Source organism: Muntiacus reevesi, chromosome 9, assembly GCF_963930625.1.
Source record: "Muntiacus reevesi chromosome 9, mMunRee1.1, whole genome shotgun sequence".
Lineage (NCBI taxonomy): Eukaryota > Metazoa > Chordata > Mammalia > Artiodactyla > Cervidae > Muntiacus > Muntiacus reevesi.
This window is the reverse complement of record NC_089257.1, coordinates 8,908,188-8,928,744: the sequence shown is the minus strand read 5'-3', so window position 1 is coordinate 8,928,744 and position 20,557 is coordinate 8,908,188. Positions and strand designations below refer to the sequence as shown.

The following is a 20,557-nucleotide window of genomic DNA, read 5'->3' as shown; positions in this document are numbered from 1 at the left end:
CTGAAAGGACTACCTGCTATATAATTTCACGTATATGACATTCTGAAAAGGCAAAACTATGGAGAGAGAAAAAGTATAAATGAATGTAAAGGATTAGGGAAGGGAGAAGGATGAATAGGTGGAGCACCAAGGATATTTAAGGCAGTGAGATTCTTCTGCTTGTTTCTATAATTTTGAATCTTATCAATGTATAAGTCAAAACCCTCAAAATATACAGTACTTAGAGTGAACCCTAATGTAAACTATAAATTTGGAGTGAAAATGATGCTTTTGAACTGTGGTGTTGGAGAAGACTCTTGAGAGTCCCTTGGACTGCAAGGAGATCCAACCAGTCCATCCTGAAGGAGGTCCGTCCTGGGTGTTCACTGGAAGGACTGATGCTGAAGCTGAAACTCCAGTACTTTGGCCACCTCATATGAAGAGTTGACTCATTGGAAAAGACCCTGATGCTGGGAGAGATTGGCGGCAGGAGGAGAAGGGGGCGACAGAGGATGAGATGACTGGATGGCATCATCGACTCAATGGGCATGAGTTTGAGTAAACTCTGGGAGTTGGTGATGGAGAGGGAGGCCTGGCATGCTGCGATTCATGGGGTCACAAAGAGTCGGACACGACTGAGTGACTGAACTGAACTGAACAATGCATCATTGTAGGTTCCTTTGATTTTAACAAGTGTATCCCTCTGAGGGGGAGAGTGTCCCGTTGTGGCGACAGGGGGTATATGGGATCTTTGTACTTTAATCTCAGTTTAGTCATGAACCTAAAACCTCTCTAAAATTAAAGTTTTACTGATTAGCAAATACATTGTGGTACAATACTTAAAGGAAGTCTTATAACTAAGTGAAGAAGAGACTCTCAGAAAGATTTTCTTAAATTAAGGGGAAAAAAACCCACACTTTTCCCTTTTTATGAAAAGATCTTTTGTGCAAGTTTAATAGTTTTTAAAACTAAGATAATTTAAGATGATCTGAAATATCACTGAAAATATCATAATAGAGAAGGAACTGGATAATGGGATTTTGTGAAAAGAAATGCAGTTAAAATAACGGAAGAGTTTTAGAATATATAAATGCAAGAGTTATTATCATTAGGAGGCACTGTACAAAGAAGATTAAAGAGCAGAAAACAGCAAAAAGGGAGATAAAATTAAGTGGAGCTGTTTTAGCAAAGAGGAATGATTGTGCCTTCAGTAATCACCTAATTGTTCATTATCTTTGCCTGGTGGGATGGCATGGATCTTCATTGCTGAAAATTCTTGGTCATTAGTAATCGTAAATGGATTGGGTAGTTGCAGTTTTTTATTGATCTTAATCATCAGATATGATAACTCAGGAGGGGCCCTTTGGGAGCTACTCTATTCCAGACATACTTTTCTTCTCTTCTTTAAGGAGGAGTCCAATTCTCCTTAGCAGTCAGGATCACACTACCTTACATTTCTGCTTGTTGATTCAGAAGCATGAGGAGCCCAAAGTGATCAGGCAGGAGTCTTAACTGTCAGATCAATATAGCATTGCTGTGTCTCCTGGGGAATCATTTCTGCCTTTGGCAACAAGATCTTTAAGCAGACGAAACCTAAGTTAATGGCAATAGAAAGCACAGATTTTGCTAATAGATTTCTAAAGGCAGTAGCGAGTGGTATCACTCCAATTTTTACACTGTGGCATGTGGCACACATATATATTTTTTTTAATATATCTAAAAAAGTATGTAAAGATACCTATGCCTTTCATTTTCTTGTTGCTTATCTTCCAACCATGTTCCTTCAAGTCTCTTGATCATCTGAACCAACCATTGATTAAAATCATGAATCAGTATACAGTACACATGTGGGTATTTTTCCTTCCAAGCAAAGTAAAAAACCATGTACACTGCTTGAAGTTTTATCGATTGAGAGGGGTTACCTTCCTTCTGACCTTTAGGGATTTCCCAGAATGGGGCTGTAGCACTGCAACTTTCCACTGTTGAGTTTATGGTGCCATGGTAAAGAATGGGAATTTGCTATGACTCATGGAACTCAAGCAGGGGCTCTGTGACAATCTAGAAGGGTGGGATGGGGAGGGAGATGGGAGGGAGGTTCTGGAAGTGGGGGAACATGGGTCCGCCTATGACTGATTCTTGTTGATGTTTGACAGAAAACAACAAAATTCTGTAAAGCAATTTTCCTTCAGTTAAAAAAATAAATCAATTAAAATATGATTAACCAAGAAAAGAAAGAATCTACCTGCCAATGCAGGAGATGCAAAAGACAACGGTTTGATCCCTGGCTTAGGAAGATCTCCTGGAGTAGGAAATGGCAACCCATTCCAGTTTTCTTGAATATTCCACTGACAGAGGAACCTGGTGTGCTGCAGTCCTTGGGGCCAAAGTCAGACATGACTGACTGACTGAACACACACACGTACCAGCTTAGCCCGATTACATATACTATGCTTCCATTGATGAAATTAATGACTAATGAACTATTACTGGGTATACCCAAGCAATATGTCCTTGGTGGGTCAGGCAACAAGTTCATGATGAGCAACCCAGGTTGCCTAGTAACTTGGTGGCCCATGGTTTAGTGTTCAGTCTCTGTTAAGCAACCAAGAGCTATTTCTCAAAATGAGAGTAGGTCTCTGAAAAGGATCACAAGATTGTGCTCCATGATCCTAAGTGCCTGCACGGCAGCTCACATGTGGAGGCCTGCCAAAGGCTCCCACAGCCCTATCTCCACTGACACATCAAGGACCGTGGATCTACTGGATCGTTTGTCCCTAGTGGCTGAGAAGCTTGAATGACAATCTAACCTGTGGAGAGCTGTTTCTTTTCTGGGCCTCACTCAGGACCAGCAGCTCTTTGAGCTCCTTTATAAATGGGTCATTGAAATGCACCCACACAAAAAATGTGCTTTCTCTAAAGAACGTTGAGGTCCACTGAGCATGGTGCATTTTCTTTGTTTATGGGAGGGGACAGAGGGAACAAGTTAACTTTCACGTTAAAAGGAATACCTTGATATGCCCCATACCAATGTGCCTATAAATGATCATTGAGTTTGGTACTCTGAATTTTATTTGGATTTATTCTAACATCTGACACAGAAATGTCTTACAAAAAATCTAAAGCAATTGTTGCTTCTTGATCAGAAGATGCAGTCAGCATAAAACCAATGAATGTAATGGATCAACAAAGTGGATTATGGTACAATGAACAACAGTAAGAATCTGTTGGTTGTTCTTTGTCTATTTCAACTTTAGATCTGAGAAAATAACCACATGGGTTCAGTCCCTGCGACCTGAGCTAAGATTCCATAATCAACTAGACGGTACCATACACATGCTAAATTGCTCAATCGTGTCTGACTCTTTGCAACCCCATGAACTGTAGCCTCCCAGGCTTCCGTTTCCAGGGGATTCTCCAGGCAAGAATACTGGAGTGAGTTGCCATGCCCTTCTCCAGGGGATCTTCCCCAACCAGGGAAGACAACATTCTAGGTGTTTGTTATTCTGCTTGCTGTAAATACTTATATTTATTCATTTGATATTTATTATAAACCATACATCATGGTACTTGTAGAAATAATTTATATCAAGTAAGTAAATGTCTGAAGGGTATGACAGTTAATTTAAAAAATCGAAATTTCTATTTTACTTCTAAATATTCTTTGATTTGAATCATTACTCTTTGTGATGGATCATAAACATTAGAAGATCACATGGACAATGCAAAAGGATTCTGAATGCTAAAGGGAAATTTGGACACATCATGTGATATTCATTACTTACCCTTTAGAGATTGAATGCCCTGTTGCTTTTACGAGGGCTTCCCTCGTAGCTCAGCTGGTAAAGAATTTGCCTGCAATGCAGGAGACCCCAGTTCTATTTCTGGGTTGGGAAGATTCACTGGAGAAGGAATAGTCTATCCACTCCAGTATTCTAGGACTTTGCTGGTGGCTCATCTGATAAAGAATCCACTGCAATGTGGGAGACCTGGGTGTGATCCCTGGGTTTGGAAGATACCCTGGGGAAGGGACTAGTTACTGCAGTTACATATCACAGTGATAAGTCAATGTCTAATAATCTACTATGATGTATATAAATAGGCATAATTATTAATAAAATTATTAGTATTTAGTTATATGTAGTAACCTATTATATAATAGTACACATACTAGGGCTTCTCAGGTGGTGCTAGTGATGAAGAATCTGCCTGCAAATGCAGAAGACACAAAAATGCAGTTTCGATACCTGGGTCAGGAAGATCCCTTGAGGAGGGAATGGTAACCCACTCCAGAATTCTTGCCTGGATAAATTCCATGGGTAGGGGAGCCTAGTGGGTTGCAGTCCATGGAATCACGGGGTTGTACATGACTAGGAACACACACACATACATATCAATATGATAATATGTTATATAACTAATTGTATATGCAATTATATAATATTACTATACATGTAATATAACTGATCATATAATAATAGCATATACTATATTAATAATATGTAATATTATTATGCAATAATATATAACATGTAATATAACACACATAGATATATGTGTGTGTGTGTTTGTTTATATATATGTATATATATATATATATATATATATACATATATATAGAGTCTGAAACAGTCCCAGTCCCTTTGAATGGTAACTAGGTTACCCTTCTGTCATTGCTTTCTGACAGCTAACCGCATGATTTGAGAGATCAGCTATATTCTGTTTATTAGTTCTTTGATATTTTCATTTCTATTTAGTTTCTCACTTGTTAATGGGGAAAATAGCAGTGCCTACCTCTATGGATTGTTACTGAGATTATTAATAAGAAAGAATATACTTTATGGCTTTTGTTTTTACTAGAATAAACATTTTGAATCCATATAAAGTGATGAATTCAGTGATATCAAGTCCCAATTTGGTAAAATTTTTTGCATATTCAAAGAATGGTCCTGGGTTTGGCTTTTCCCATTTTTTTGCACCAATTTCTACTCCCCTCTTACAGAATCTAAGTTTGATAATTTTGTTGTTGTTCTTTATTTCACTAGGTATTCTTTGCAGAGATTATCAGCAATGTCCTTTTGACAGTTACCTCTGTTTAATCAATTTTGAGTTCTGGCCACATTTATATTTCACCTGAAATAGCTTTCCTACTAAACCATTTCCAAATGGCAGTTTTCAACTGGGCATTCCTCAAGGTATAGATTAAAGGATTTAACATGGGGGTTATCATCGTGTAGAATACAGCAACTGATTTATCAACAGGCAACATAACTGCAGGTCTCATGTATACAAATATGCAGGGCACAAAGAATATGGCAACGGCTGTCATGTGGGAGACACAAGTGGAGAGGGCTTTGTGTCTGGCCTCCAAGCTTTTGGTCCTCAGGGAGCGCAGAATGACCACATAGGAGCCAGCCAAGAGAAGGAAGTTCAGCAGACAGAGGACACCGCTGTTGGCAGCGACAAAGAGCCCTAGAGTGTGAGTGTCAGTGCAGGCAAGTTTGAGCAAAGGGGTCAGGTCACACATGAAGTGATCTATGACATTAGGGCCGCAGAAGGGCAACCTGAAGATGAAGAGGATCTGGATTAGTCCGTGAAGAAAGCCTCCCATCCATGCCACTCCCACTAGCAACCAGCATAACCTTCGATTCATGATGGCTGGATAGTGCAGGGGCTTGCAGATGGCCACATAGTGGTCATAGGCCATCACAGTGAGCAGGATAATATCAATACCTGCGAGGAAATGTTCCCAAAAGATTTGATTTGTGCATCCTTTGAAAGTACTGGTTTTCTTTTCATAGAGTGAATCTATGACCAGTTTAGGGGTATCAGCACAGGAATAGCAGGCATCAATAAAAGAGAGATGAGCCAGAAAGAAGTACATTGGGGACCCCAGTAATGAGCTGGTAGTGATGGCGACCATGGTGAATACATTTCCTGCCATAGAGATGATGTAGACAACCAAAAACACAACAAATATGATTTTCTGCATCTTTGGATTCTGTGTGAGTCCCAGTAGAATAAACTCTGTCACATTGTTCCTGTTTTCCATGTTTTTCGTGCTCTTGTTGATCACAGTACCTTAAAAAGTCACTTTTTTAAAAACAGAGTCTTGAATTTATTGTTTTTCATCTAGTAAATAGCGACTGCCTAGATTCTATAGATATCTAAATTCTAATAAGATTTTTTAAGATGGAAGATATTCTGATATCTTAAAGATTTTTCAATTATGAATGCATGAGGATTTGAGTGTAAATGTTAGAATTTAAGTGTAAGAATAGGAGCACATGAGTGTAGGCATGAAGGCGAATTTGAGAAAGAGTGAATTTTGCATATTACTCTTGTAAAGATGTTTTTTTCTGACTGGGACCAAGTGGACTTGGATGAGGTTCAGTAAGGAGATGGAGAACAAAGTGTTATGTGCAACAGAGTAATTAAGCATTCCCATTAAGTATTATGGGGCATCCATAATAGGAAAGGAATGAACACAGGGGACTCTGGATACTGTGATAGAATTGAAAAGCCATGTTGCCTAAATTCAATAGCTTAACCGTAGCTAACAGTGATTGATTGCTATGTGTATCACATGGTAGTAACCTGTACATGGTATTATTTCATCCATTTTCATAAGGTAAAGGATATCAGAGACTAATGCTAATAGTAAGACTAATAATGATAACAACAAAATCTAATTACAGCAAAATCTAATCACTAGCAACAATAAAACTAGTTTTAAAATCATGATGAACACTTACTGTGCTCTAAATGTTTTTTCAGACATTTGATTATTTAATTATCACTGCAGACCTCTGAAATGATTCCTACTATCATTTTTATACTTATTTTTCACACTGGTGAGGAGAAGCTTAGAGAAAGCAAGGATCTTGGCAAAAGTCAAGCAACTAATAGAGAGCAGATCTAAGACCAGTTCAGATTCTACTTCTTTTTGTTTCCTCCAAATTCTTAAACACTGTTCTATCTTGTTAGGTTAAAATAAACCATGCTGATCTAATAAAGACTTTTATATATTATCACAATGATTATAATTAATGCTACTCCAGAGGCAAGTGTCTATGCGGCAATGTCATTGAAGAAATACAAATATGCATATACATACACAGACTCAGACACACACACGCAGTAAGACTTACTGAAGTTCTTCATTGTGAATAACCATGTGGTACTACTTTCACTGAAGGCCCATTTTAGTTTTGTCTCTTCCTCACCCCTATTTCCTTTCTCCACAATTTCCCTACAAAGCATTACCCACAGACTCTTCTGCAAAATGTTAAATGATGATTCCAGCAGTTAAACACTGATTTGAGAATCAGAAAACAAACAAATAAAGAAACAAACAGATAAGGATCTTGTGTTTCTCCACTCGCAGCTACTTGATTCTGGGGTGTATTTCTTGGCAACTTACATCCTAGTTTCCTCTAGTATCAAATGAGGACGATAATGTCCACCTCACAGGCGGTTATGAGAACTGATTGAGGAAACATATATGAATATCTCCACCACACAGCAGAGGGCATACAGAGGACCTTCACTTATTTTTATGACTGTCTATGCACCTAGGAAACAGAAAGAATTGGTATTTTGATCAATAGTACAAATATATATTTAGCCATGAAATAAACTGAGGAACAATCATCTGGAATTTTATTTTTAAAAAAACCACAGAGACTCACATTATCCATAATGATTGATTACAGGAAGAGTTCTTCCTATTCATGTCTGGATTAAACAAATGATGATTTACATCCTTTAGTATCTACATTGCTAAATGTAAAAGTCTTGAGTGTGAAGTGTGTTTCAAATTTGTTTTCATTCTCATGATTATTCTTAATTATTAAAAGATATGTCTCTTGGCAAAAGAAGAGCATCTGGTGTTAGAGAATTGAGTCCTACAAATTTCTTAATCTCTATGAGCCTCAATTATTTCTTCATCTGCTAAATTAGGTTAATTATATTCATTAACTCTCTTTAGAGGAATGGGGTGAAGATTAAATGCTCTATTACCCTATTTGAAATGCGATGAAACATAGTCATTACTATATATGGAAACTAACAATCTTTAATAAGAATCAACACTATTGAAGAACTTACCTTCAGATTTTCTATGATGTTAGTGATATTTGGGGGTATTCAGAACTAATCCCATTTGCAAACAGACCTTCTCTTGGGATAAACAGCTTTCAGTACAAAAACTATGACACACTCAGAATGATAATTTTCATACAATTCAGTACCACATCAACAGTGGATAAGTAGGTCATTTTATAAGGCTTAAATCTTCACTTATAGCCTAAAGCATCAAAAAGCTTTCAGAGAAAACCTAGAACTTCACTTCGTAATGGATTCAGCTGGAACACTATGGAGAGATGTTCTTCCATAGATGGCTCTCATCTCACGGACAGGAGGCATAATGTGTGGTGGAAACACACCAAAGGATTCATTTCACCCTTGGCGAATCTTGCTCTGTAGATGTGAACAAGCTAAGGAAACATTGTTGCCTGCAATGCATGGATATTTAAAGAGTTTTCCACTAAGATTCAAGTACTTTGTCTTATAGATTCTTTTTCTCTCCAAGGAGTTAATTATCTTCCTTGATGGAAAGGCTGGTCTGAAGAGACATATTTGAAAAACACCCATTCTTGAGTAGGGACTTGCATCCCTGCCCATGCAACGTAAGCATGTGGATTCCCTTCCTCTATCAGAACCGAGTTTCTGTGTGAAGAGCAGCAATGGCATAATTCTAGTGTGGGATCTGCAATGAAGTTAATTTCTACACTCATGTCAGAGAGAGAACTTCTCTCTTCTTTTCAACATTAAACCTTTTCTGGAAACCTAGTATTGATTTGGCTTCCCAGGAAGAGCTAGTGTTAAAAAATCTGGCTGTCAATGCATGAGAAATGAGTCACAGACTGCAGTGCAGGCATAAAATTGAAGGAAGCCACGTCAAAGTACTTGAATTCAAAGTCTGTTTCATACATTAGAGGGTTCCATGGGCTTCCCATGGGGGCACAGAGGTAAAGAATCCACCTGCCAGTGTAGGAGACACAGGAGACATGGGTTTGATTCTTGAGTTGGAAGATCCCAAGGAAGAGGAAATGGCAACCCACTCCAGAATTCCTGAAAAATTCATGGACGGAGGAGGCTGGTGGTCTTTAGTGCATGGAGTTGCAAAGAGGCAGACAGGACTGAGCTACTGAGCACACACACAGAGGACCGTGGAAGTGACTCAGACGGTGAAGAGCCTACCTGCCATGCGGGGGACCCAGGTTCAGTTCCTGGGTTGGGAAGATCCCGGGGAGAAGGGAATGGCTTCCCACTGCAGTATTCTGTCCTGGAGAATTCCATGGACAGAGGAACCTGGGCGTCCCAGGTGAGTCGGGGCACAGAATTCACCTGCCAGTGCAGGAGATGAAGGTTCAACCCCTGGCGGGTAGGGAAGATCTCCCGGAGGAGAAAAGGGCGACTACTCCAGCGTTCTTGCTTGGGAAAGCTCATGGACAGAGCAGCCTGGCGGACACAGTCCACGGCGAGCAAGAGTTCAGCCCTTAGCAACAACGGCAACCAGGGCAATAAATTGTGAAAGGACTTCTCCCGTCTGGTTCAGTAACGCATCCGTACCCTCAGCTTCCTTTTCTCTCTCTTGCTGAGAGTGTTCAAGTTCTATTCTCCTACATTCTAGTGACGCAGTACAGTCACCGTGCTTGCAACTGCAGTCATCCTCAGCTGCGTTGTATCTTCAAGACTTTTCATCTTGTCCCTGAAGGTTTGTAGAGCTTAATCAACCTATTTCTATTTCCTCAAGCCCTAGCCCCTAGCACACACTTTTCTATTTTCTGTTTGTATGCGGTGACTATTTCTATTTTTAAAATTTATTTTGAATTGAAGGATACTTGCTTTACAATATGGGTTTGATTTCCGCCATACACAGACATGAATCAGCCATAGGTGTACATGCGTTCCTCCCTCCCACGTTCACCCTTTCCCAGCCCTTTAGGTTGTCACGGAGCCCCAGTCTGAGTCCCCTGAGCCAAAGGCAAACCCCACTGACCCTGTTCTACATGCGGTGGCGTCTGTGTTTGCAGGCTGCTCTCTCCAACCCTCTCACCCTCTCCCTCCTCCCCACCCCCGCTTTCATCCATAAGTCTGTTCTCGTGTCTGTCTCCATTGCGGCTCTGCACAGAGGTTCATCGGTACCATCTTTCCAGATTCCATGTATGTACGTGTTCATATGCAATGTTTGTTTTTCTCTTTTTCACTTCTATCTGCTTAGCTCTAGTTTCATCCACCTCCTTAGAATTGACTTAGATACGTCCCTTTTCATTACTGAGTATTGTTCCACTGCGTGTATGTACCACGACTTCTTTATCCATTCATCTGTGAGTTGACTATTTTCTGCTATTGTTTTGGTTTTTATTCAGATTCCACATTAACTCATAGTTAAAGCTGATGACTCAAAATTTATAAAGCTTAACGCTTGTTCCCTAAAGATTTCTTTATGTCTTACTTAAGCAATAACAATATGTTTAACATTCTCTTAGATTTATATTTAATATTGTTAACAATACAGGACTGACATATTTAGTGAACATTTATAATTATAAAGTGCATTCACTGAGTGAAATAAAGCTATTATTGGTAAATATATATGATGGCTATTATTAAAATTTATAAATTTTAGATTTTTTTTAAAAAATCCACTTTATGATGAAAATAATAGACTTACTAAATTGTCATGTTTATACTGCTTGTTTAACCCTCACAGCAAGCCTATAATATAGGAATTATTTTCATTTTCAATCTACACACAAAAATGAGGCCCAGCATTCCATCTCTTTTCCTTGAAATTAAAGGACCATAAGATGATAGAGACAGGATTTAGATTCACAGAGTCTGAGTTCAAAGCTCATGCTCTTAATCATAGCGTTCTACTACTCATCTCTAAGCTAGAATAAAAACAGTTCATGACCACGTCTTCAGTTCCTGGCTTTTCCTGTATTTCAGGTCATGTTGAAGATGTGTGAATTAAGGGATAAAGTGGATTAGAGGCTTTTATTTTTTACAGAGAATACATATGGATCTGGTTTAAAGCCTTGCTTCTGGTACTTCTTAGAGCAAACTCAAGGGTATGTTCACTTCTCTGAACTTCAGATTTTCTGTTTGTAATATTTTCAATAGGCATATAGAACTTTGTAATATTTTTTGAGACATAGGAAGAAAACAAAAAAGCACTGGATATATACAGGTATTCTACTTCTTCCTGAGAGAAGAGAAAGGATGCTTAGAGGTCACAGTTTCTCTTTTCTCTGACTCACTTTTGAGGGCAGGTGAATATTCAAAATCATGCATTGCGTGTATATTATGTTCTAAAAATTGTTTAAGAATTGCATTATTTCCAAATTTTAACTACAAATACTTTTGAAACACATAAAAAATCCTAAATGTTCTTTCCTTGTATAACTTCTTATTGTATTTTCTTAACTTTATTTTTCACCTGCATGTTAATTGATTTTATTTTCTTCTTTATCTGTTTAACTTCATCATTCTTTCATCTAAAATACAAATAACCATGACAACCTATACAGCGTCTGTATGTATATATGTGTGTGCTGGTTTTATACAGGAGTAATTAGATGTTTTTATGATTAAATCGTTATTGTTTTTTATAATATATATTTTTAATTTTTATAATATGCTTTAGAAATATTTTTTATAATACATGGCCCTCCTTATGCATGATATGCAGTCAGTCAATTTTGTATTGACTTGGAAATTTAAAAAAAAATGAGAAAAAGAAAATTCATATTATTTTACTGAATTTATTTCAAAATAAACAGGAGAACAAGGTTAGAATTGGTAAGTTTGGTCCATGTAAGAATGAGAAGCTTTGGCATTCATCTTACTTGTGAACTAGAAAAAGGAGCAGCTCATAACCCTTTATGAGAGAATATATCATTCTCACATAAACACATACTCTCATATGTCTGTACAGTCAAATCATGTCTCAATAAATAATCAAGCAAGGCCCTCCGTTCATCTTTCGCTTTCTGAGGTAATTTTGACACGCCATTCCTTTCTCATGGCATGTTTCACTTCTGCATTCCTCAGTGTGGAGATGAGCGGATTGAGGAAGGGGTTTCCAATCATGTAAAATACCGTCACCATCTTGTCCGTGGGAAACGTGGTCGGGGGATGGGAATAGATAAATATACAAGGCCCCAAAAATAAGACAACTACAATGATGTGGGAAGGGCAAGTGGAGAGAGCTTTTTTCCTCCCTTCTGCCCTGTGGTTTCCTAGTGAATGCCGGATAACAATATATGAGATTATCAGAATAATAGAACTGCATGTGCAAATGAACCCACTATTAAACGCCACCAGTGGGTTCATCACATGAAGATCCATGCAGGCAAGTTTCAACAAGGCTACATATCACAGCAATAGTGATCAATCAAGTTGGATCCACAGAAGGGCAATCTCAAGGCCAGGATAATCTGAGCCATAGAATGTATAAAAGATACTGTCCATGCAAGAACAATCAAGATGATGCAGGTTTTCCAGCATATGATGGTTGGATAATGCAAAGGCTTGCAAATGACTGCATAGCAATCAGTGGCCATGAGGACAGGACAAAGATCTCCATGGAGCCAAAAAAATGCAGTGCAAAGACGTGAGCCAGGCACTCATTGTATGATATGATTTCTTTGCAGACAGAGCATCTACAATTAATCTGGGAGCCATGGAAGTTGAAAAGCAGGTATCAACCAAGGACAAATAAAATAGGAAGTACATGGGACTCCCAAGTGTCCGGCTAGACTTGATGGTAACGATAATAAGTAAATTCCCCACCACGGTTCCAAAATAGAAAATGAGGAAGATTGCAAACACCATTTTCTGTCTCAGGATCCTCTGTCCATTCTAACAGTATGAAGTCAGTTACACTGTTATTTTGCAGCATTGTTTCAGTTGATGAGAGGAAAACACTGGTTAGAAAAAAATTCTGCAAAGGAGAACAGGAAAGGTACTTATGAACAGAAGAGTCAGAGTCCAAATAGTGTGGGACTGCCACTATTCAGTGGGCACTCATTTGTCTGCTCTGTGTTACTTTTATCTGAATGAAAAGGAATGTATAATACTTTATTTCCTTGATTGCATGTGAAAATAATAATACAAGAAATAGGAAAACAATGAAAAATAAATTATTCTTCAGACGTAATAAGTACACACACAGGATAGAGGGTGAGACAGAGAGAAAGAAACAAGAAACATAAAATTTTAGTGATGAATACACAGTAATTTGGTCCAGACCATCATGTCACCTATTTTAATAGGTTTCTTTTGACTAAGTTTCCTTTTTATTCTATGTCTCAAACATTTCGAGTTGTTTACAGTTTTAAAGTCAGTTCCTATTATTAACATGTAAAATCTTTAATTTATATGCTGTCCACTTCATTATTTTTTTGTCTTTCAATATGCTTTCTTAAGACATAGAGTCTCAGTGAACCTAACATGAAGGAAAAATATAAGTAGGACATTTCCCATAAATCAGAACACTGTTTCAATTTTCAGGTTTAAAATCAAACATCAGGAATTTATAAAAGGAACCCAAGAAGCTCCAAGTCATACCTGAAACATTTCATTAGCATTTTTGTGATGTATATCTTAAAAGTCCTGTACTCTCATCTTAAGTAAGAGAATATGGAAATTTAAAAGCAATTCTTATTTATCGTATCTACCTAAATGCCAAACACTAGACAAATTGGTTTATGTCCCCTATATTAGGGCTTCCTGGGTAGCTCAATGGTAAAAAAAATCTGCCTGCCAATTCAGGAGATGCAGGAGAAGCGGGTTTAATCCCTGTGTTGGGAAGATCCCCTGGAGAAGGGAATGGCCCACTCCAGTATTCCTGCCTGGAAAATTCCGTGGACAGAAGAGCCTGGTGAGTTGCAGATCGTGGGTCACAGAGTAGGACACGACTAAGGGAAGGAGCATGCATTCGCACCTTTATTTTATTCGAATAGAAGGTAAGAGCAAATTGCACATGTCAAACTGGAAAAGTATGTTTACTGCTTATATGCCAGAAAGATCATAGTTTTCAAATATAAATGGATTTCACTTTAAAGCTTAAAATATGGCAAAATAAATCATAGGCAAAATAATCCATTTTAAAAGAGACTTTTCTCCTTATTACATATAATTAGGGGCTTCCCTGGTGGCTCAGATGTTAAAGAATCTGCCTTCAATGCAGGAGACCAGTGTTTAATCCCTTTGTCGGGAAGATCCTCTGGAGAAGGGAATGGCTCCCAACTCCAGTATTCTTGCCTGGGAAATCCCATGGACAGAGGAGTCTGATGGGCCACAGTCCATGGGGTCACAAAAATCAGGTAATTAACCACATGAAAGTGTGCTCATTTGTATTCACTAGTTAATCCATTCAAATTTAATGTCCATTTAGATGATATTTTCATCTATCATTTTTATGAAGTGTCCTTTGTGGTGCAAGTCTGTTGACATAGAGTGCTGATGAGTTGTGGGTGTTAGTCAGCCTCACTTTTGTAAGAGTGTAATTGGGCACAATCTCCTAAGAGGTAATTTTCACCATCTATAATATTACAACTGCACATAGACATGGATCTAGTAATTTGATTCACTTCAGATACTCTTGCTCCCAAGGACAATAGCTATCATTGCAACATTTTCTAAGGCAGCAAATGATAAAAAATGACTTAAAACACATCTGAAAGGAGTTTAATGAATAAGGATGCTTACAGTAATACCATCCATTGATAGAGCCATTCATAAAAACAAAGCAGATATATAAGCAATGCCATCTAAAGTCTGTTTTAAAGTGAAAAGAGGATAGAATTGTATGCTAGAATGATGTCAATTAAAAATAGGATGATACATATTACATGCACATACTCATATATTAATAATGTATATTTAGGAGGATGTCAACAAGAGCATAGATTTGTATTCTCCGTGTGAGGAAACATTTGCTGGCATCAGTTACATGAGCCATGTTTAATTTTTAAGATGTATTCTTTGGTAAATTTGAAATACATCATTATCATGTGTTGTACTAAACAATATTTCTTTTAACCAGATTTATTCTAGAAAACATGATACTTCAATTATCATAGTTAGGTATTATTTCTTATTGTGATGTTGAAAAAATTTATTCTATAAATCTCTATTGAACGCCCAAGACTCTGAACCTTCTCACAAAAACCAAATTTATTCAGAAAAAAAAATTACTATTGTTAGAAACCGCATCTTAATAGGTGGGTTATTATCAACAATTGCACATCCTTGAGCCATAACCATTGTCTTCCGATTTAGACATAGGGACACTGATATTTTGGAGAGAATATAAGACTTGAGAGCATGAGTAAGATGCTGAGGCAAGAACAGAGGTAGTTACAGAACGAAAAGCTTTGTAATCACATCGGACAGCAGCAGCTACATTTAACTAAAGGTGTACTTGTCTAATTAGGTGTTTTCCAAGTATAATTTTGTCAAGACTTCAACAATCAAATCAAAAATTGGTTGCTGTTTATATCTATGAAGAATATTATATAAATATTCCTCATCTATATTTACACATGTATACATATATATATATATACATCAATAATTGATAGACACATGTGAATCATTCACATAACACACTTATATCTGTATAACTATGTAGACATATAGATATACATATATTAAAATTGCATGTATACAAATGGCACTAGTTGGAAGGAAGCAACAAGGATCAGAGTTTTCACCCATAAACTACTGAATGAGAACCCCTAACAAACAGTAGGCGCTTGACCAATGTCTGTTGAATGAATGGAAGCTTTAAGGGAATCTTCTGTGATTACAGTTTAGCGTGTTTCTCACTTCACTATGCACAGATGCCATTGAGGAAAAGGGAAGTCTGCATTCTAATGCATCCACCGTGAACTATCATATCTATGGAATATATCCTGAAACTCACAAGAAGATATTATTTCTATTTGTTGATCTCCCGCATCCTCAGTTCCAGGACTCCTACCAAGCAGGGCTCATTTTCATCAGAAGTTGCTATGCAAGTCCTTTAGTTCTATCATCTGACTTTAGAGTGCAAATACACCTAGAAATGTTCTAAGCTTTCTATTTTTCCACAGCTGGGCTGTATGTGTTAGACACTCACAGTGTCGTTAATCAGATTCCCTTTCCCCAAGTGTCATATAAAATGTTACTCTTCACTAAAAGTCATATTAGCTGTGTAAGAGTTCATACAGAGGCTAGGATGTTCAGTTGCCCTCTTTTCAGCCCAAGGAAAATTTGAACACCCTTTACTCAGCTGAGAATAAAACAAGTAATCCTAAACTTCTGTTTATCTGGAACCAGGGATTCTTTGATCTCATGAGGAGACTTATGTCCTCACCTGCATATCAGAAGACAGACATGGTCTTACATTTGATCTTTAATCCATTTTGAGTTTATTTTTGTGTATGGTGTTAGAAAGTGTTCTAGTTTCATTCTTTTACAAGTGGTTGACCAGTTTTCCCAGCACCACTTGTTAAAGAGGTTGTCTTTTTTCCATTGAACATCCTTGCCTCCTTTGTCCAAGATAAGGTGTCCATAGGTTCGTGGATTTATCTCTGGGCTTTCTATTCTGTTCCACTGATATATATTTCTGTCTTTGTGCCAGTACCATACTGTCTTGATGACTGTAGCTTTGTAGTAGAGTCTGAAGTCAGGCAGGTTTATTCCTCCAGTTCCATTCTTCTTTCTCAAGATTACTTTGGCTATTCGAGGTTTTTTGTATTTCCATACGAATTGTGAAATTATTTGTTCTAGTTCTGTGAAAAATACCATTGGTAGCTTGATAGGGATTGCATTGAATCTATAGATTGCTTTGGGTAGAATAGCCATTTTGACAATATTGGTTCTTCCAGTCCATGAACACGGTATGTTTCTCCATCTGTTTGTGTCCTCTTTGATTTCTTTCATCAATGTTTTATAGTTTTCTATGTATAGGTCTTTCGTTTCTTTAGGTAGATATACTCCTAAGTATTTTATTCTTTTTATTGCAATGGTGAATGGTATTGTTTACATAATTTCTCTTTTTGTTTTCTCATTGTTAGTGTATAGGAATGCAAGGGATTTCTGTGTGTTAATTTTATATCCTGCAACTTTACTATATTCATTGATGAGCTCTAGTAATTTTCTGGAAGAGTCTTTAGGGTTTTCTATGTAGAGGATCATGTCATCTGCAAACAAAGAGAGCTTCAATTCTTCTTTTCCTATCTGGATTCCTTTTATGTCTTTTTCTGCTCTGATTGCTGTGGCCAAAACTTCCAACACTATGTTGAATAGTAGTGGTGAGAGTGGGCATCCTCATCTTGTTCCTGATTTCAGAGGAAATGCTTTCAATTTTTCACCATTGAGGGTGATGCTTCCTGTGGGTTTGTCATATATAGCTTTTATTATGTTGAGGTATGTTCCTTCTATTCCTGCTTTCTGGAGAGTTTTAATCATAAATGAGTGTTGAATTTTGTCAAAGACTTTCTCTGCATCGATTGAGATAATCATATGGTTTTTATCTTCCAATTTGTTAATGTGGTATATTACATGATTGATTTGCAGATATTAAAGAATCCTTGCATTCCTGGGATAAAGCCCACTTGGTCATGGTGTATGATTTTTTTAATATGTTGTTGGATTCTGTTTGCTAGAATTTTGTTAAGGATTTTTGCATCTATGTTCATCAGTGATATTGGCCTGTAGTTTTCTTTTTTTGTGGCATCTTTGTCTGGTTTTGGAATTAGGGTGATGGTGGCCTCATAGAATGAGTTTGGAAGTTTACCTTCATCTGCAATTTTCTGGAAGAGTTTGAGTAAGATAGGTGTTAGCTCTTCTCTAAATTTTTGGTAGAATTCAGCTGTGAAGCCATCTGGTCTTGGGATTTTGTTTGCTGGAAGATTTCTGATTACAGTTTCAATTTCCTTGCTTGTGATGGTTCTGTTAAGATCTTCTATTTCTTCCTGGTTCAGTTTTGGAAAGTTATACTTTTCTAAGAATTTGTCCATTTCATCCAAGTTGTCCATTTTATTGGCATAGAGTTGCTGGTAGTAGTCTCTTATGATCCTTTGTATTTCAGTGTTGTCTGTTGTGATCTCTCCATTTTCATTTCTAATTTTATTAATTTGGTTCTTCTCTCTTTGTTTCTTAATGAGTCTTGCTAATGGTTTTTCAATGTTGTTTATTTATTCAAAAAACCAGCTTTCAGCTTTGTTGATTTTTGCTATGATCTCTTTAGTTTCTTTTGCATTTATTTCTGCCCTAATTTTTAAGATTTCTTTCCTTCTGCTAACCCTGGGGTTCTTCATTTCTTCCTTCTCTGATTGCTTTAGGTATAGAGTTAGGTTTTTTATTTGGCTTTTTTCTTGTTTCTTGATGTAAGTCTGTAATGCTATGAACCTTCCCCTTAGCACAGCATAGGCAAGACACTCTCCGACATAAATCACAGCAAGATCTTCTATGACCCACCTCCCAGAATATTGGAAATAAAAGCAAAACTAAACAAATGGGACCTAATGAAACTTAAAAGCTTTTGCACAACAAAGGAAACTATAAGTAAGGTGAAAAGACAGCCCTCAGATTGGGAGAAAATAATAGCAAATGAGTAAACAGACAAAGGATTAATCTCAAAAATATACAAGCAACTCCTGAAGCTCAATTCCAGAAAAATAAATGACCCAATCAAAAAATGGGCCAAAGAACTAAACAGACATTTCTCCAAAGAAGACATACAGATGGCTAACAAACACATGAAAAGATGCTCAACATCACTCATTATCAGAGAAATGCAAATCAAAACCACAATGAGGTACCATTACACCCCAGTCAAGATGGCTGCTACCCAAAAATCTACAAGCAATAAATGCTAGAGAGGGTGTGGAGAAAAGGGAACCCTCTTACACTGTTGGTGGCAATGCAAACTAGTACAGCCACTATGGAAAACAGAGTGGAGATTCCTTAAAAAACTGGAAATAGAACTGCCATATGACCCAGCAATACCACTTCTGGGCATACACACTGAGGAATCCAGATCTGAAAGAGACACATGTACCCCAATGTTCATCGCAGCACTGTTTATAATAGCCAGGGCATGGAAGCAGCCTAGCAAATGCCCAGTGCTAGGAAAAAGGTCAGCAAGAAAACAAAGAACATAAAACTGAGGTATACCTGAAAGTACAAAATAAATATCTGCGAGTCATAATGATGCAAATAACTGAATAAATAACTAAATCATTATGGGAAAATAGAAGAATTCCAAATAATTTATATAGATATTCTGCCCTCAAATTCTCCACCACGTCAGTGTGAGCTGTGCACACACTTAGTGACTTCTTTCCAAAGAACACAGTGTGGAATGAGGGAAAACAGTAAATTTATGGGGGAGGGTCGGGTCGGTGGGAGCAATTATGACAGACGGTGCCTCAGGTAGGTGGTCAGAATTACGAGCCCAGTGATAAATTACACAGAGTACTTACGCACTGATATAGTATGATGAAAATAGCACTTTATCTCTGTGGTTGGTTCTCCAATGACCTATAACCTTGGTCTAATTGTGAGTAAAATATCAGACAAACCCCAGGGAGAGTTTTAAGGCAAAGTGTCTAACTAGTCCTCTTCAAAGCTATCAAGGTCTAGGTCATTCAAGAAAAGTCAGAGAAATCACTGCTGTCTGTAGGAGCTGGAAAAAACAAAAAGTGAATATAATGTGGTTGCTTGGATCACATTCTGGAGGAGAAGCAATGGCATTAGTAAAAAAGGAGTCAAATGAAAGTATGGATTTTAGTGAAAATATGTGATATGGTCATTACTTAGCTGTGACATATGTACTGTAATAATATAATCTGATAAAGGGGAAATTGAATGTGAGGTGTATGAAAACTGTATGTTTATACAAAACTACCTATAATGATGAGTTCCTCTAGTGTCTCAGACAGTAATGAATCTGCCTGCAATGTGGGAGACTTGGGTTTGATCCCTGGGTTGGGAAGATCCTCTAAAGAATGGAATGACTACCCACTCCAGTTTTCTGGCCTGGAAAATTCCATGGACTATACATTCAATAGGTTCGCAAAGAGTCAGACACAATTCAGTGACTTCCACTTCCCTTCACCTGTAAATATAAGCCTATTAGAGAAGATAAAGTTTATGAGAAATGAATAACTTATTTAACACATCCTCACAATTTACCTGTGTTGTACCATGAGTCATACACTTGCTCCTTTTTAAATGTTGAATAATATCCTATTTACTGCGTACCACATATTGTTTATTTATTCATGAAGAAATGGATACTTTGGTTACTTAAACATCTGATTCTTTTGAATAATACTATAAAGAACATGGTTTTACAAATTTGGAATAAAAGCTCCTTTCAACTTATTTGCCCATTTATTAATTGGGTTGTTATTAGTCACTGATTTGTAAAAATTCCTTATATATTCTGGATATGAACTCCTTATCAGATATGTCTTTGTTCCCTTCCATTTTGTGGGTTGCCTTTTCCCTC

General features: G+C 37.4%; 1 protein-coding gene across 1 annotated transcript; it reads right to left on the bottom strand.

Moving 5' to 3' along the window:
- Positions 1–5,098: 5,098 nt before the first annotated feature.
- LOC136175500 (olfactory receptor 4C46-like) lies at positions 5,099–6,028 on the bottom strand. The gene has a single exon (XM_065945778.1). It carries the CDS (start codon positions 6,026–6,028, stop codon positions 5,099–5,101), a length of 930 nt encoding a protein of 309 aa, XP_065801850.1.
- Positions 6,029–20,557: the final 14,529 nt, after the last annotated feature.

What these genes read in the sequence shown, in the direction of transcription:
- LOC136175500 (XM_065945778.1), bottom strand. Translation starts at nt 6,028, where the DNA reads ATGGAAAACAGGAACAATGTGACAGAGTTTATTCTACTGGGACTCACA.